Source organism: Phascolarctos cinereus, unplaced genomic scaffold, assembly GCF_003287225.1.
Source record: "Phascolarctos cinereus isolate Bilbo 61053 unplaced genomic scaffold, phaCin_HiC Scaffold_2;HRSCAF=192, whole genome shotgun sequence".
NCBI lineage: Eukaryota > Metazoa > Chordata > Mammalia > Diprotodontia > Phascolarctidae > Phascolarctos > Phascolarctos cinereus.
The window spans coordinates 383,142,452-383,160,123 of record NW_027555625.1 but is presented as its reverse complement, the minus strand read 5'-3'; the positions used below and the strand labels follow the sequence as shown (position 1 = coordinate 383,160,123).

The following is a 17,672-nucleotide window of genomic DNA, read 5'->3' as shown; positions in this document are numbered from 1 at the left end:
AGTGTCACACAGGCAGCAAAGCCAGAAAAGTGCGACCCATGTTTTCTGACTCCAAACCCAGTGCTCCTTCTACTCCTCCTCCTTCTACTCACAAACCTTTTTAAAAAATTACTCAAGGGGCAGCTAGGTGGCCCAGTGGATAGAGCCCTGGCCTTGGAGTCAGGAGGACCTGAGTTCAAATGCGACCTCAGACACTTGACACTTACTAGCTGCGTGACCTTGGGGCAAGTCACTTAACCACATTGCCTCACCCAAAAAAAAAGAAAAAAAAATTACTCAAAACATTTAAAATTCTAAAAATTTCAGTTGTTTAAGTTAGCTTCAGATTTGGGGGGAATTTCCTTGTATTTAAACTCCTCTTACCTGATGTAGGATGAGATGCCACTGCTGAGGTGTGTCACTGGTATTTCTAGCCATTCTTGAGTCTTCATTTGTCTTCTTTCTACAGATGAAAAATGCAATTCTTAGGGCTTTTTTTCTCCTTAGGGTCACACCTGGCTAAAAGATGATGAAGCAACATACTGCAAACAGTGTGAGAAAGAGTTCTCCATCTCCCGGAGGAAGGTAAGGGCCTACCATTCTGAGGCTCAGGCCTTGATTGAGTGTTTTTCTTGTCTGTTTTCTAAGTTTTGAGAAATAAATGTATGCTCTCCTCTAAACCTGGTCTAAAAGGTAAGTATGTTAAAAGTAAGAGAACACTCCTGCTACCTGACTGATTAGAACCACTGCACTGTACCCACTTCATCACCTTGCCCTGATCAGGTTGAAAATACTATCATACCCAGATAACTCAGCTCCTGCATTGCAGGGGCCACCACTTTGTACTCCACTCAGTATGTTTGCAGATAATTGTTTTGCTTGCAATAACCTTGAAATAACAAAAATGTTACTAAAGTGAAATCCAGGTTTTTACCCAGACAAAAGTCATCATTGAGTACCTATGGGCTCAAGGCTAACTTCCCAGGCAAAACTAAAGGCAGGTAGGTGCCTTATAAGGTGGACTGGCAGAAAAGAGAAAGAGACTTACCTTCTTCAAACTCCTTGTTGGCTAAAAGATGCCATTGGTTTCATTGAGCCCCACCACAAAATCTCGGGAAAAAGCACAATCCCTTCTGAAGACCCTAATTTCAATTCCTGTTTCTTTGCATTAAGGAGCATACTCTTGGTCAGCAGGACTGTGTCCCAGGGAGTTTGTGAGCAATGAACATTGAGGAGTTATAGGCACCAAACCCCTAAGACCTTTGTAGAGCCTTTGATTTCTGTTCTCACCCCAAAGCAAAACTGTTGAAAGATTCCAAAGTCTTGCTTTTGTAAAGACTAGGGTCAGTGGTCATGAGCTGGAGTGATGGAATGGATATTGCATTTAAAGTACTTTGGAAAGTATCTGTTTATATAATAAAAACCCACCTGCCTTGTTACTGCCTTTTTGTTTTGTTTTTGTTAACCATGTTCTAGCATCACTGTCGGAACTGTGGACACATTTTTTGTAACACATGTTCAAGCAACGAACTCGCACTGCCATCCTACCCAAGGCCTGTACGTGTGTGTGATGCCTGCCACACCCTCCTCCTTCAGAGATATTCATCCAGTTCTTCGTAGGGGTCATGAAAGCTAAAAAGGCTGTAAGTTAGCTGCAGAGCAAATGAATTTCTGCCTCCGAACAAGATTGGGAATGTGAATTTTGCAGTATTTCTAATCATTCTAAAGAAACGTTCCTGGCAATTTAACTATTTGTCATTCAGGAAAAGAGCAAAGGAAGGCCTTAGAACAGTAACCAGATCCTGTTTGTCCTTACTGTTAATGCAATCTGTATGTTACTAATTGTACGGGGGGTTTGTGAGAGCAAAGAAGAAAAAAAGGTTCATAAACAGGGCTTCATCTATTTTAATGTACTTTAATTGTTCTTCAATGTGCCGAAATATTGAGGTATGCTTTTTTTATGGTCTAGATTTTTTTTCTCTGTTTAAAATTTCCTATTTCTTCTTTGCTCTCTTGACTTTGGTCCTCTTCAGAATGGTTGTTTTTCTGCACAATGAATCTCAAGATTTTGCTACTGTAATTTTTCACTTGTAAAATAATCAACATTATTTGGGACTGTGGGTGTGTACAGCTACAGATTTTTTTTCATCTTTGAAGTCTTTTCTGATTCATGTGTCTCCAGGAAAATGGATTTCCTCCCTTTGAGCTAAAATAAACATCAAGGTTTGCTTCTCGTGTCCATAGGATACAATAAAAGCTTTTGATCTGTGGTTCAAGCGCGCACACATGGAAACTACTATTTGTAGAGGAAAAAAACTGAGGCTTAAAGAAGGGAAGCAATTTATTCAAACAAGGTCCCCTGAGTAGGCCAGACTGCCGATCTCCAGGCCATTGAGCTTCTCACGAAGCCCCTTTTCTTTTCCAAGGGTGCCCAACCCTTGGCTCCATCTTGTATATGTAGAATGACCAAAACCCCATAACTGGAAGCACTTTTAGTCCCTCTGATTAAGTGCTTTCTTTCCCCATTAGTTCTAATCACTTTGGGAAGACAGGACAAGGAACAGCAGCACTTGGGTTATTGACAGTTGAGTTGAAAGCATGGCCGTTTAGATGAGCTACCAGGAACTAAAGACCTAAAGCTAAACCTCATTCAGTGCCTTGCCTAGTTAAGGATTTAACATGCAAATTTCCTTTCCTTAAGCTACAACCAGTTGTTGTTCTTTACTTTGAGTCATATTTTCTTGGCAAGGATATTGGAGTGGTTTGCTATTCCCTTTTCAAGCTCACCTGACAGATGAGGAAATTGAGGCAGACAGGGTTAAGTGACTTGCTTAGGTTCACACAGCTAGTTAAGTATTTGAGACTAGATTTGAACTCTGGTCCTGACTCCAGGCCTGGCACTCTAGCCACTGTCCACCTGAGCTTTGGGCAGTTCAAATGCTACTTCTAAATTTTATTAACACGGTACCAAGTATCCATGAATGAGGTCAAGGATTTTAATCCAGCCTCATAAAAGAGGAATACAATGGTGATAAATGTCAAAAATATGTATTTTAAAAGCTACAGAATATTTTTTGGCTTGACAAAATGTTGATCGGCCCTTCTGAACAAAAACAAAGGACTGAATTCCTTTACTCCCTCAAGTATTATTTCTCCTCTTTCCTGTTTGGGATTGAGGGACAGGTTATAGAGGCTTGCTGTAGTAAGCCTTTGGGGTAGAGTATACTGAACCTCCAAAGTTACTCACTGAAGTAGGACAGCCAAGCTCACTTGTTTATCAAGACTTCAGAAGGAGAAGCTGTGCGAAGGTCAGGCTTCCACTGTGCCCACTACAGTGCTGTTCAAAACTGACCACTGCTTCCTGCCACTAAGTCAAGAAAATCAAATAGGCATGTTGATGAGCAGGGTTATAGGACATGAATTTATAGGACCAGATCTAACCAAAAATGAGAATTTAAAGGGAATGACTAAGCTAGAGTCTAGGATAGAAACTTAAAACAATACCTGAACCTGTTTGCTGCTGCTGCTGCTTCCTCGCCATCCACTCATTCCTTAGCTGTTGCCTGGCTTGTCTTTGCCATTCTAATGAAAACTGCTCTCTATAAAGTCACCAGTAACCTCCGACATGTCAGATCCAGTTTTCTTCTGTCGTCTTCCTCCTCGACATCACTGCTGGCCCTTTCCTCTGGCTGTTGTGGTGTCACACTGGCCTGGATTTCTTCCTTCTAACTCTTCCTTGGTTCTAGCTCCAGGCTCGATCCTTGATCTCTAAAGGTTCCCAGGAGCTTCAGTTTATCAAAATCTACGCTGATAGTTGCCTCTCAAAATCTGCGCCTCTACCAGAATTTGTTAGCTAGTTGTCACTGCCAGTTGTTGACTAGACACATCCACCTGGCGCCTCAAACTCAAAATTGTCTGAGATTGAACTCATCCCTAGCTGATGCTCTTCTGGTCTGTCACTGAAACCATGAATTTCTCCAGTGACCCAAACTTGAGTCACAAGCTTTCCTTCTCATTTCTTCCTGCCTCCATGTGCACCTGAGAGAAACCAGCAGAAATTTTCAGCTGATCCCATCCATTCCTGGAGGGCACTCTGGAAGCTGGACCTCCTTCGGAACATTCAGCACTATTCATTTATTTATTTATTTATTTATTATGTTTTTAGGCAATTGGGGTTCAGTGACTTGCCCAGGGTCACACAGCTAGTAAGTGTCAAGTGTTTGGTCTGAGGTCACATTTGAACTCGGGTCCTCCTGACTTCAGGGCTGGTGCTCTATCCACTGCGCCACCTAGCTGCCCCCATTCAGCAGTATTCCAACAGGGCAGGAGGGAAAGAAGAGCCTGGGGTCTGGATCTACCAGTCAATAGAAATCTTCCTACCAAATAGGAAAGGGGAAAATAGCCCTCCCTTAGGAACAATATCTATTTAGGAGACTTGAGAATTTTTTACAAAATATTAATAAAGTGCCAAGTATTAAAAAAAATTGAACATATAATACATGCATAATGGTATGTAAACTAAAGAATTGGATGGGGATAATCTGAAAACAAATTGCTGAAAGATTTGAGTTTTGAGCAGACTAATGGGAGATGGTCATGGAATGGGGGATGTTGCAAAGGCAATTAAGTGGCAATAGCTTTATTTCACCTTAATATTTCTTCTGGCTAGCACAATAGAAAACCTTAGTGTCTATTGAATTAAACTTTGGATGCTGGGCTGGGGACAGCAGATTGGGTTTAATTCATTTCAACTTTTATTAGCACCTAAAATATGCAAAGAAGCAGGTAGGGGAAGTGGCTAGAGCAGCGGGCCTGGAGTCAGAAAGACCTTAGTTCAAATCTGGCCTCAGAAAGTTAGCTGTGTGGCCCTGAGCAAGTCTTTTAACCCTGTTTGCCTCAGTTTCCTCATGTGTAAAATTAGCTGGTAAGGAAAATGGTAAACTATTCCAGTATCTTTGCCAAGAAAACCCCAAATGGAGTCAGGTCAGACATGAAAGGACTGAAAAACAGCAGCAACATATGCAAAGCATTAGCATTCAGAGGGCACCTACAGAAAAATCCCTGCCTTTGAGGAGGAGATTGTGCTCTTCAGGGAAGGATACACTAATAAAGATAAGTAAATGAAATAAGTATACAGGTATCTACAAGTAAATTTAAAAAGGGAGCATGCTAACAAGTGAAGAGGATGAAAATCAAGAACTTCAGACAGCACCTTTATTTCCCTGTAAAGTCATGGAGTCTACCTGCCTGTGTGCAGAAGCCCAAGCAGCCGGGTTCACGTGTCGGAACAGCCAAGGGCTTTAAAGTGCTGACCTGTGTTTGCCTTTTTATTCTGGAGGCAGTTCAGCACCATTTAAGTCTCTTACTGGGGGGTGACACGGTCAAGATGTTTTAGGAATATTTGGTGCCTTGTTCTGTGGAAGATGTCAATACGTTTAAGGATGGGATGGTAAAAACCCTTTGATAGAACAGCCTCTTCACTTCACAGCCCAGGAAGGCCAGGTAGAGAATAAGAGGAGCAACATAACTTGGCATTGGGGGGGGGGAGCAGGGAGTGATTAGTTTTGAGAAGAGAGTCAAGAGCTGACTTGTTTTAAATCTGGATGATTATTAAAGATAGTGGTGCTATCAACAAAAATTGGTTAGTGGATTTTGGGGGGAGGGAATATCTTAATAGATTTGAGTCATCTGCATAGATAATTGAAGCCCTAAGAATGAAATGAAGAAAAGCAATACTACTTCTCAGCTGTGTTGAGATAAATGATATGCAGGACTAGGGAGGTGGTAATATCAATACTTAGTCCTAATTAACTCCAACCTAAAATTGTGTTCAGTTCTGTGAGATTCACTTTAGGAAAATCACGGATAAACTAGTATGCAAAGGGCAAGCAAGAGGACCTTGTGTTCATACTACATGTGGACTAGGGGAAAGTGGGGATCTATAGATGTTTAGCTTAGACAGCACTGGAAGTGGGGAAAGAAGCATTTCAGAAGTCTACAAATACTACATAGACAAGGGCTCCCCTCAGAGAAGCTAATGGGCTTTCTTTGGCACCAAATAACAGAACCAATGGGTGAAAGTTGCAGAATAAAAAGCACTTTAGGTTTGAGTTAGGGATTACTTCCTAACATATATTAGCTGTCCAAAACTAACAGGCTGCAATGGATGTATTTGAGCTCTCCCCTTACTGGAGGGTTCTTCAAGACAAGGTTAATCATTGGCTTAACGTCTGAAGAAATTTAGATCGAGTCCTAATTAAGGCTTCTGAGGTCTCGTTCAACAGATTTTTACTAAGAGCTAATAAAAGGCCCCAGAAGGTTCATTCAGGGAAAACCTTAACTGGCACCTGAGCTGTGCTTATTAGGAAGCCAAGGGATCCTCCTACAAGGCAAAGGTGAGAAATTCCAAATGTGGATCACATGAGCCAAAGGTTTTTAAGCAAAATACGTGTGTCAGCCAGTATACCTTAACCAAACAAACAGAAGGAACCAAGACAAGCATCAAGAGCAGTGTCACATCTAGGAAGTGGTGGTCACATGTCGAAAGCCAAGGTCTAAATGAGGACTGAGAAAAATCATTGGACTTATATAGCAGCTAAGAGACAAGTGGCAACCTTTTTAGTTAGTTACGGCAGACATTACAAACAACGTTTCAGGAGAGCGTGGTGAAGTCTTACTTGTCAAGGCCATTAATCTCCTTGTAAGCCATCCAACACCTAAGGAGAAATAGAGAACTAAAAATATGGCTCCTTTAACTGACTCCCATTCAAATTGTAAAGACTTGGGAAACCTATTCCACAGCTGTGGCTTCTATAAGCTCCTAAACTGCCTCCCCTTGAGCATTTACTGATAAAATATAAAATACTTGAATCTTAGGTTTAACAAGAAAGCTGCCTTTTTCCATAGGTGGCCAAACAAACCAAAGCATACCTATATTTTACTGAACAGCTTTAGAAGATGAAATCATGAGTAAGAGATTTCAAAAAATTAAATAGTCACTCTACTTTCAGTGAGAAGTGGTGGTTTTTAAGGGTGGGAAGATTTTCCATGGCCTACATTAAACCATCAGCAGCTGAACTATGTACAGTGAACATCTTGCTCTTAGACCCTAAATCATTTATAAAAAGCAAAAAGCTTTGTCAGCATCTTTCACTAGAAAGTTAGTCCTCTAAACTTTAAGGTGCAATGCCACAGAAATCCCTCTGCTCATACAGCACTGTTAATAGTTAAGTAAAACCCCTCCCCCAATTCTTTGTAGCTTAAAGCTTGGCTGTTCAGTCTTGCATTTACTTTATAACCAATTCGAATCATTAAGATAAAAATCAAACATTTTCATCTGTAAGTCAACAGGACATATGCCCACCCACCACAGGCCTGGGCTTCCAAGGGTGCTGCCTTAGTTGACAGCCATAGCTATCTGCCCACCCCCACTTCAAGAACTTGGCACAAAAATTCAGCTGTCCCAAGAAACTACACTTTTCACAGTATGTTTAAATACCACACCAACAAAAACACCTGGATTAGTGGTCACTCATTCAAAGACTAGGTACAAAAAGAGCTCCACATAAATTTCTATCCTACGTCATTTTGTAAAACTTTTTTCACATGTTAAAGTCCTGTTAATGTATCTGCCATAAAATAAAGACTGCTTCTAAGAAACTTGAACCTGTACATACCCTATACAAATTCCAAGCAGCACAGCACCCATCATGCCCCGAACCGACAGCGCCCTATTCAATCACAATTCTGAATCCCTCTGCAGGAAAACGCTGCCAAGATGATGTCTACTTGATTCCTTTTGGCACCCGTGTCCTGTACCATTATTTTTTTCCCGTGGACACTAATTGGCAAGATACCCTGGTGGTGGTGCCATACAAGCTATTTTGTAGTGCGTAAATTACACAAATGCAGTTACAAACATCAGGAGGTAGCTTTCAGGTTTCTGAAGGTAAACATCTCTGCTTTCTCTTGAATGGAAGCTGGCAACAGTAGGGAATCCATATACCAACAAAGGTTAGTACGTTCAACAGGAAATAGTGAGGAAATTTAGCACCAACAGTGAATAGTTGATGAAGAGACAGTGCCAAATAAGACACTGCTCAAAGTAAGGACAATATGTATTCCAGTTTTTGAAAGGAAGATTTATTTAACAAGTTTCACTTAGCGCAATACACCTAAAAGGAAATCACAATACAATGAAAGATTTTAAATCAAGGCCTCAGAATTTAATACAAACACCAAGACCAAATCCTAAAGTATCCGTATTGCGTCTCAAAATTGTCCCCATTAACTTAAAAAAAAAAAAAGCTTAAACGTACGTGCCTTACAGGATAGTAAACGAAATAAACTAGAACAAACATGCCAAATGTTTCACTTTTGAATCGCAGACACAGCTCCTATATTTGTTTTACAAAAAAGCATGTCTCCCAACATGCATCTCAAACAGTGTTCCATGTAATGTGGTATAAGAGCAACATTTAACATAATTGAAACTGCTTTAACCTAAATACGCTTACTGCTTAAGTACACTCCTACAACATAACTACCTTGAGAAAAGCTGAAATTGTTTAACAGTTATAGTCTTTACTCAACTTGGTTATTACATCCTAGATGAATGTTTTTCCTGTGTTCAAAAATACTGAACCTGAAGTTTTTAAAACAATCCTGATTTCACTTACAGTAAGCATAAATCACAAGCTTGTATTGCAAAACTGTTAAACTTTGTTTTTGTTTGTTTTTTTTCTTTAAAAAAAGTTGACCAAGAGTCAGTGATCAGGATTACATTCCCCATCCACCACTCATACTGGACATGCCAGACATCCCTCCCATTCCGTTCACTCCCATAGATGCACGGCTCCCGCTACTGTAGTAGCTGCTGTTCATCGCTCCTTGGCTCCCTGCAGAGAGACACATGTGGAAAAGTTAATAGCCATTTCAAAGTACCAGCCAAATTAAACAATATTACAAAAATAAATTAATTAATTTGTGCACAAGGTACACAATGTAGTACACAATGGCTGCTGTTTTAAGTGGAGAGAGAATCATGTTTGGGATAGGGGGACCCTTACTCCAAACAGGCCTCCGTTAACCCCTTCACTGCTGTACCAACTTGCCATTACTCCTGTGCTACCATTTTAATGGATCTTTAAGGATTGAAAATTTAAGTTTAAAGGAAAACTAGTGTTTTTCAAAAATTGCAAAATTACTTCACAATAATTTTAAAACTAAACAGGCATTTAAAAATTTAACATAAAACATTCACAATGTGTTAATTGAATGGCATTATGAATAGGGAGCACAGGGGGAAGTCTCTTGCTTTTCCTATTCATGGTGGGCAGGAAGTGAGACTACAAAAAGTTGGACTAAAGGCAACTCACTGTGCCCAAAATGGCAGCCTCCGTGGAGTTAAAGTCAGAGCCATTGACTGCTATAGACAGTGTTATTACAACAGATAAAAAAAAAAATATTTGCTATTGGGAATTTAAATTAGATTTTTCGAGAAAATATTTACCTATGCAATGTTTGATTGAAAATCACTGGAGTTTTCCTGTAAAACTTGGTCTGCAAAAGGATTTTGTAGGGTAAGACTATAATACCAAAATCACCATTCTTTAGACCAATTGAAAATAAACCAAAACCAATCCTAGTAACTGTCTAGAAAACATGATCCTGAAACCCAACCACCATTCTGCCATTAATTACCCCACCTAAAATCTTCAAGTGAGTAATAAAAAAAAAGCTTAAAAACTTAAAATAAAAAAAAACCAAGGCACAATTTACTTTTTTTTTTTTAACTCTTAATGGAGGCAGATGTTTTCTGGCTCAACAGCAACAGTTATCATCATTTTAGACTAGGTGCCATTTATGAAACACTTCCCCCAATGCTCATTTCTCAAAGTTTAATAAGGCAAATTATGCTCACCATAATTCCCACCCTTCCCAATCTCCCTCCAGAAAAAAACAAAAAACAAAAACCCAAAACCTCTACTATCATATATGCCCAATTTCAAAAGGAACCTGCATATCCTTGCCCCACCCAGCTATAAACATGCCTGCCTAAAAAATATTTAAACCACAATTAAAAAAATGCTTACCATATCCGCTCATGCTGCTTTGACCACCGTAGCCTCCTCCGTAGCCCCCACTCAGCTGCTGGCTAGCCGGACCACCGTAACTGGACTGGTTTGCTGTTAAGTTAAGAAAACATTAGGTTCTTGTTTCCAAGGCCATGTGGTACCTGGTGGTACCTGGCTTGCTCTTCTAAATCTACATGATCCTTCCAGAGTTGACCTCATATCCTATATAACCAACCCTGTTCTAGGTAAATTTTCAATCCTTCAACCTATTTTTTAAACAGCATTTTATTCCTCCACTATATGTACCATATAAAAGCTAATAGTACATGACTATCAGCAAGAATAGACCCAAAGGATCCAATAAAGTAGAGGCATTGTTACAATGCTGCTTTTAACTACTTTTTTTTCACACTAAACTTTATGGATGCAAATAATGAAATGACATCCTTCACTTCAAGCATTAACTAGACACCAATACTTCCTCATTTAACAGTGTACTTAACTGACTTCACTTTTGTTTTTTTTTAACATGTCCTTTTTAGTGACATTAGTCAGACTAAACTAAGAAATGTTACAATTCCCTCCCCCCAAACATAAAAACAATTAACAATCTAGTCACTGATCTGTAGGTTTTACTACTTAACTTATGAGTCTCAATACTTAACCAATACAAATAACTTCATAGAACATCTGAATGGAAGGAATAACCTTCCAAAGGGACCTGACTTAGGTTACACTAAACTGTTAAATATAAACTAAATAACTTAACTTAAATATAATTGACTTAAGATATAAATGTTTTGTTTTTTAAAAAAACTAGCGATATTTACACAAGCCCATGCCTCCCATCATTTGGCTACCATAAGCACCACCGCTTGCTCCTGCTGTAGAATTCAAGAAGAGTTCTACATATCTGTGTTCTGAAATGAGAGAAAAGGCATACAAGGTTAGCTTAAAAAAAGACACTAAAGTGATATTTACACAAACCCATGCCTCCTAGCATTTGGCTACCGTAAGCACCACCGCTTGCTCCTGCTGTAGAATTCAAGAAGAGTTCTACATATCTGTGCTCTGAAATGAGAAAAAGGTTTGAAATACATATTACTTATTGTGTAAGTTTTTTTTAAAATAATCTAAAATATTAAATACAGGCAACCAGTCCAAATAAACCCTCTTGCTTTTTATCAACTAATGTTAAAACCTACCCTCTTCTATTTACAATTTGTAAGTTAGGCTATCATCTAAATACTATTTAAAGCAAGCCAACCAATGGAATCAATTTTGTGAAAAGAAAACCCCACAAGCTCTCTTTACTAGCAACCAGGCAATGATTTTGTTGTGCAAGCTAGGACAGATTTCCTAGGACAATGAAGTCCAAAACAGACTTACGCATATTTGCTTTGTCTTTTGACATAGCTGCCACAGCATCTTCATGAGTAGCAAATTCAACATCTGCTTCTCCAGTCACTCTGCCATCAGGTCCAATTTCAATGTGTACTCGAACAGGATTGAGTGGTGAGAAAAACTAGGCATAAAAAGAATCAGATTATGCTCTTATTTTAAAAGATTAACTTCTACAAATCCTTCATTTCTTTAAGGTCATATATACACACCACACATATTAAAACTAACTTGCCAAGTTAATCTGAGAAACTTACATTGTAAATATCATTTTCAGTAGCTCTGTAAGGTAATCCTCTCATGTGCACACAATGGCCTGTTGTACTCTGGAAAGTAGACCCACCATCTCCATATCTATGATCAGACATTCCTGAAAAACAGTAATTGAGGTCTAGATTTAAAAAAGTGTAGGTATCCTCCAGTTTTTAAGTACAATTCTTACCTTACCTCTTCCAAATCTATCCGACCCAAAGCCATATCCATCATTATATCCATTGTAGTCATCATAGCCTCCATACCCTGAAATGGTTAATGGGGAAGAGTCATTACTTTACAGGAAGCTTTTTTTTTAAAATTGGACATGGTATTTCTTAGGTACACATACCTCCACCATAAGCACCTCGCCTCATTCTTTCAAACCCAGCTCCTCTACCAATGCTGTTATAGCCTCTGCCAGCCCCAGGCCTGTCATAAGGACCTGGTCGCTGCATAGCCATTAGCTTTCGAGGAGGATCATAATGAGTACGAACTTCTGCCCGGCTGCTCTTGAAGATTTCAATGTACCTAAAACATTGTTCATACAGAAAACTAGTGAGTCCTTCATTTCACGCACAGGTATAATTACACAAGACAATATTCTAGTCATAGCCATGAAACTGACAAAATACTTAAAAGCCAGATTTCTTTACATCTGCATAGGCAATGACCAGATTTTACTCTTGACTATAAAAATGTCATTTTCAAGGGATAAAGTTAGACTCCTCTTTTTTTTTTAATTTTACTGTAGCCCAACCTTAAGGGTGGGAGAGGAGTGTTTATATGAAAGTAAAATGTTTTAGGAGGGAATGAATTCCACTCAACTCTTAACATTTCAACATTTGAATTAAATGGCAATGTGTAACAAGTGAGCTAAAAAGCCAGCCTTCACCAACATTCTAGCTCAATGCTACAATTACTTTGCCTGTAACAAATACTCCACATATCCTATGCTTCTTAGTAAGAATCAGCATAGGTAAGCGCATGCTTCAATGAAAAATAGTCACAAGCAAAATTGAGTAAAACCTTTTGTGACAATTTCTTGAAAGCTATGCTTAACGTTACAATGCAAGTTTATATACAGCAAGAAAGTTTGTGGCATTTCAACTTTATAAAACAAGTTCAGAAAGTTATCACATTTTCTTATGGTAATATTAATTTACTAGATATTGAGCTAAAGCCATTATTTACACTAAATTTCTTTAAAGCCATAGTCTCTCGACTCCATGGACTTATGGTTGCTGATAGAAATTAAGAACCTTAAATGGCAAATGCATCTTAGTAACTGGGAGTAATTTAACATTAAGCTTTTGTCTATGCAAATATGGCACTTAAAAGTTTTAGCAAGTAACTTTAGCATGTGACAGTAACTTAAGTTTTACCACTTTAATTATTAACTAGGACTAGGAAATAGATACATTTCCTTTCAAGCAGAGAGAATATGGATTTAATTATCATTTACCATAAGAAAAGTGACGTATCCAACCAACCATCCATCCCCACCTGTGCCCTATTCTTTCCTTGTGTTTCTTTAGAGCCTTTTCAGCTATTTCCTGTGAAGCAAACTGCACGAAGGCCTCCCCCGTACTCCTCCCCTGGAAGTCCACCGGCAATGTTATCCCATTTGGCACGATTTCCAACCCTTCAACCCAAGGACAAATAACCCCAGTAGGGGGGCAATATTAACATCACAAGCCCAGAAATGATTCTTCTTATAGCTTTAAATACACCAGAATTGTAAATATTTTAGGCGAACGGTATGCTTTTAACTTTAAGTACTCATAAATATGCATTGACATGAAGTTCCATATAAGTTTACTATTCTTAAAACACCCTGTAGCACAAAAACATAGGAGGCAAACAAATACACAGTTCACTCGCTGATAGGGGGTGTATTAAGCAACTGGCATCAACAGTTTTATATGCTCAACACGTTCTCACTGCTGAGAATCACACAAGATAGGATGACAGTAAGCTAACCAAGTTTCACACACTAACGAGTTTTGCCAACATGTCTTCCTTGCTTTAAATTAAACATTACAAACAGCTAAGCGGAACTTCAGTTTTCAAAAGGCAATTTTTGCATAATTAGGTACACACACAAGATGAAATAAAACATTGCTAAGATCACAAAACTCATCAAGTAACCTGACTTTTAAAATACAGCTGATCTACATAAGACAGTCATGCAATTTTTATGTTCTATTTGTAAGACAACACTTAAGAGGTTTTCAAAGATGGAATTTCCAGTTCGTGGATACATTTCCAAGATTACAAAAAGGTTTATTAAAACACTTTCCTAGGAATAAGATGAGATTACATTAAGTGACATGACATTCAATTTTTCATTCTAATAGATATTTGAACATTAGTCAAAACGGTGACTAGGATTCAAATATTGTTACCAAATATTCTATTAAATTATTAAACGATTTGAAATTAACTCTTCATAAGCTATTAAACCACAAGAGCCCTCCATCTTTAACATTGAATTCCAGACCTAGAAATAACTAGTAACATTTTTCAAAAACACATTTCTATTACGTACTTTTCAATGTGAACAATACTCATGCAAATCACATCAGAATCGTGTTAGACATTCAATTAGTTTAGGCCCAAAACATTACCTCGTAGAGCATTTCCCTATCTTAAGTAAAGGGGGACATCATTTTTCAAAATCAGCAATTGGTAAGAACTTAAAACGGTACCTGAAAATTATTCCTCTGCAATCTTACTTAAGACAGGCAACTTGCAATGCTAGCAGCCTAAAATTACCAGGCTATAACCAGGTTTTCCTTGGAAGAGGCTTCATAGTATTGCTCCAGAGAGAACATATAGGAGTTTACTTTGGTCCCATGACACCGGCAGTGTCATTTTACAATAATGAATAACAGCAGGAAGAGTGTTAGTGAAAATTAAAGTACATCAGTCTAGTCATGGTGATAAGTGCAGCTTACCTTATAAACTTGAGGTACTATGCTGAACAGCAAATGTGTAGAAAGTAGTTAAGCTGTTGAGGACAATCCTCTAGCATCTAAATATCTACTTTAGACTACAACACCAAGTATAAAAAAAATTAAAAATTTAGTAATATTTAGAATCCAAGTTGTTTTCCAGCTTTAAGGTATTCTAATTTATGGGCTTAAATTATTTGAAGGTCCCTGAAGTTCTAAACCAGAGAACAGCATTCAGTGCTTAAATTTTCATTTCAACCTACCCAAACAAGTACATCTGTATCACTCCAATTACTTGAACTAGCCAGAATGCACTGTCCAATGACAAGCACTGCTACATACCTGAAAAAAACTGAACAATTTCTTCCTTGCTACAGCCAAATGGGAGTCCTCTAAGGCGCACAAAGCCATCATTGGCAGTGTCAGGACTATTTGGACCAGTATGCTTCAACACCCAATCCATTTCAACGTTGTTTGACTTGAATACTGTAAGAGGTGCTTAGAATTAGTCAATTTCGGAATGTCAGAATGAGTAAGATTTCCTTATTTTTAGATAAACTAGGAGCTGCCAAAAACTCACTTAGATGACCATTTCCATGCGGTCAATTACCTAAAATTCAGAAAGGGGGGTAAAATCTACACACTTAACACTTTACTATGTCAACATAAATCAAACCTTCAACATATCTGTGTCCCATAGTTTCTCTGTCTTTTTTCAGTGCCAATTTGACTTCATCTTCTGATTCAAGTTCAACAAAAGCTTCTCCACTTGGTCTGCCTTCTCGGGTATAGATGAAACGAATGCCTGATGCCCCATTTTGAATTTTGCATTCTGTAAAGAAACCAATTGTTAATTCACAGTTAACATATCTAAATATTTGGACTGTCCTGCTCCGAATAATTAGGACTGCTTTTAATAAAAAAAGATATATTCTTAAGTACTACAACATATAACTGGTTATGGTTTGAGCAGTTTTCAAAGTGAAACAAGAGTCCCTAAGAGAACTGTTAAATAAATGTAGGGAGTTTAAAATCCTTAACAAAGCTGTTCTACAACTTCAAAAATATCTTTTACTCAAAAATCAACCTTCTAGACTGCATGCCAAGCATACCCAGTGGTTACTCCATTTGCTCTAAAGCTCCTCTAAAGCTGATTATCTCGGGGAAAAAGGGGGGGGGGAGAGTGAAAACAACTGGCATTGAAATGACTTGTCTTTACCAAGATAACAGAACCCAGGTGAAAACATTCTTGACTTACCATCCATACGTCAAGCAGCAGGACTACTATGGTATCATATTGTAATAAAGTACAAGCATTAATTATTGACCCACCTTACAAACTGCTAAGCAGCTTCTTATTTTCGTTTCCACAACAGCTTCATCTGAATAGTAAGCAGGCTATAAAAGCTTTACCTTCCCATACTTCTCCAGCATTTTACCAATACCACTGACAACTTAAAGAATCAGACCTATTAATTTCTTCCAAATCGATTTCCTAATCGACTCCTAATCACAGCTTTACTATTATTCAGTTTTGTTAAGTCCTTCAATTACCCATATCTCAACGAAATTTTAACTTATACTTTTATCTTAAGGTCTCTAACTCCAATCATAAACTAAGGTTACTTTCCAGGGAAAAAAAATGCATCCTTCATCTGTCCTAAATAAAAATTCATACCAGCCTTTCCACGACACTTTTGCTATGTAGGAGACAGTCAAATGTTTACCAGGAAGACATTCAATTCTTGTCAAAGCAATAGATGCATTTCCAAGCAGCCCTACTTTGGCAGAATGATAAGAACCATAAGGATCTAGGGGAAAAAAAGCCTTTCGCTTATGCTAACCCGGCCCCTCCGCTCCACTTCCCGTAAGCAAGCTGCGGTCGTTTCGCAATTTCCATTGTGTAATGACGCAAAGCGAAACCAACTTCCACCCCCTCCCCCAAGGCAACAGCGCGAGACTTGCAGCAAGCGGCCGCTCCCCCGCCAGGGGGCCGCCAGGAGCGCGCGGCGGCCTAGGACCACGCGGCCCCCCCTCCCCCGCCCGTCGACCTGCTGCCGACGCGGGCACGAGGCCGACGCGGATGCGAGGCCGGCGCGCGCCACCGCCGCCCAGAGGCGCGCTCTCACTTTTCCCCTACCCCACACCCTACCCCACACCCCGCCCCACCCCCGCCCGCTTACCCGAGAAGAAGCGTTGGACTTCATCGGCCGAGCAGGACCAGGGCAAGCCCCGGACCTTCACCACGAAGCCTTCTCCGCCTTCAGTGCTCAGCATCATCTTGTTCAGTCAGTGGCGGCGGCTGCGAAGCGAGGGCCGGGGATGAGGAAAGGGACCCCTCCCCCCGCCTCCCGGGTAGGCCCTGGCCCCGCCCCTTACCCCCCTCGCCCGCGTTCCCGGCCGTTCGCGTCCCCGCGCCAAACGGGGATCCACAACCGGTAACCCGTCTTTCGTCTCCACCACACCGAACACCCCCCCTCCCCCAGCCGCGCCCCCAAAACCGGCCGCCCGCGCCTCCGAGGCCGCGCTGGCCGAGCCTCTCTCCGGCGGGCGGGCGGCCGAGGAAATGGCGGCGGCTGCTTCCGCTCCGCCTCCTCCGCACACAATGGAGTCGCCTCGGCCCGCAGGCCTCGGAGGCGCCGACAAGCTCCGGCCGACCCGAATCACGGCCCACAACGCGCCGCGCTCCCCCCAAAGTGCCGACGGGGACCAGGCCGAGAGGGGTCCAGAGAGAAGTGCCGTTCCCGCGGGCGCCGGAGGTTGGACGAGAGCCGACCGGTGCTCACCTCGATACTTGACTTCGGCGTGGCTACGAAGAAATGACCGCTGAGCGCCTGCGCATCCTAGATAAACCCTTTTGAGCACGCTCTGCGCACGCGCAGAAGAACTCCAGTCTCCGCCCCCTTGCGTCACACAATGCTTGTGCGCAGGCGTAGTTCCACGAGCGCCAACCTCCTCCCGCCACAGGAATCTCGCGCGCGTGCGCTTTGGCCACAGTCCGTCTCAA

At 40.4% G+C, this 17,672-nt stretch overlaps 2 protein-coding genes across 9 annotated transcripts in view; one reads left to right on the top strand and one right to left on the bottom strand.

Annotated features, from left to right (window-relative positions):
* The window catches only part of RUFY1 (RUN and FYVE domain containing 1), a 42,539-nt gene extending 40,321 nt beyond the window's left edge, over window positions 1-2,218 (top strand). For all 4 annotated transcript variants that reach the window (XM_020964221.2, XM_020964223.2, XM_020964222.2 and 1 more), the window contains exons 17-18: window positions 487-564; window positions 1,456-2,218. In XM_020964221.2, coding sequence (XP_020819880.1) covers window positions 487-564; window positions 1,456-1,599 — 222 coding nt within the window. In that variant the 3' untranslated portion in view covers window positions 1,600-2,218. The remainder of the gene's footprint in view (window positions 1-486; window positions 565-1,455) is intronic.
* Window positions 2,219-8,099: 5,881 nt separating this feature from the next.
* Window positions 8,100-17,480, bottom strand: LOC110192822 (heterogeneous nuclear ribonucleoprotein H). Of its 5 annotated transcripts, XM_020964210.2 has the most exons (14): window positions 17,452-17,480; window positions 16,849-16,967; window positions 15,342-15,497; window positions 15,008-15,151; window positions 13,215-13,353; window positions 12,061-12,239; window positions 11,904-11,975; window positions 11,714-11,847; window positions 11,445-11,580; window positions 11,067-11,126; window positions 10,886-10,975; window positions 10,074-10,166; window positions 9,491-9,540; window positions 8,789-8,876 (listed from the first exon to the last, which is right to left on the bottom strand). In XM_020964210.2, exons 2-13 carry the CDS (start codon window positions 16,943-16,945, stop codon window positions 9,491-9,493), a joined length of 1,350 nt encoding a protein of 449 aa, XP_020819869.1. In that variant the 5' UTR covers window positions 16,946-16,967; window positions 17,452-17,480; the 3' UTR covers window positions 8,789-8,876. The 5 variants fall into 5 exon arrangements, with proteins under 5 accessions (XP_020819871.1, XP_078006650.1, XP_078006651.1 ...); XM_020964212.2 differs by lacking the exons at window positions 9,491-9,540; window positions 17,452-17,480 and having other exon boundaries at window positions 8,100-8,876; window positions 16,849-16,945; XM_020964211.2 differs by lacking the exons at window positions 10,886-10,975; window positions 17,452-17,480 and having other exon boundaries at window positions 11,037-11,126; window positions 16,849-16,945.
* Window positions 17,481-17,672: the final 192 nt, after the last annotated feature.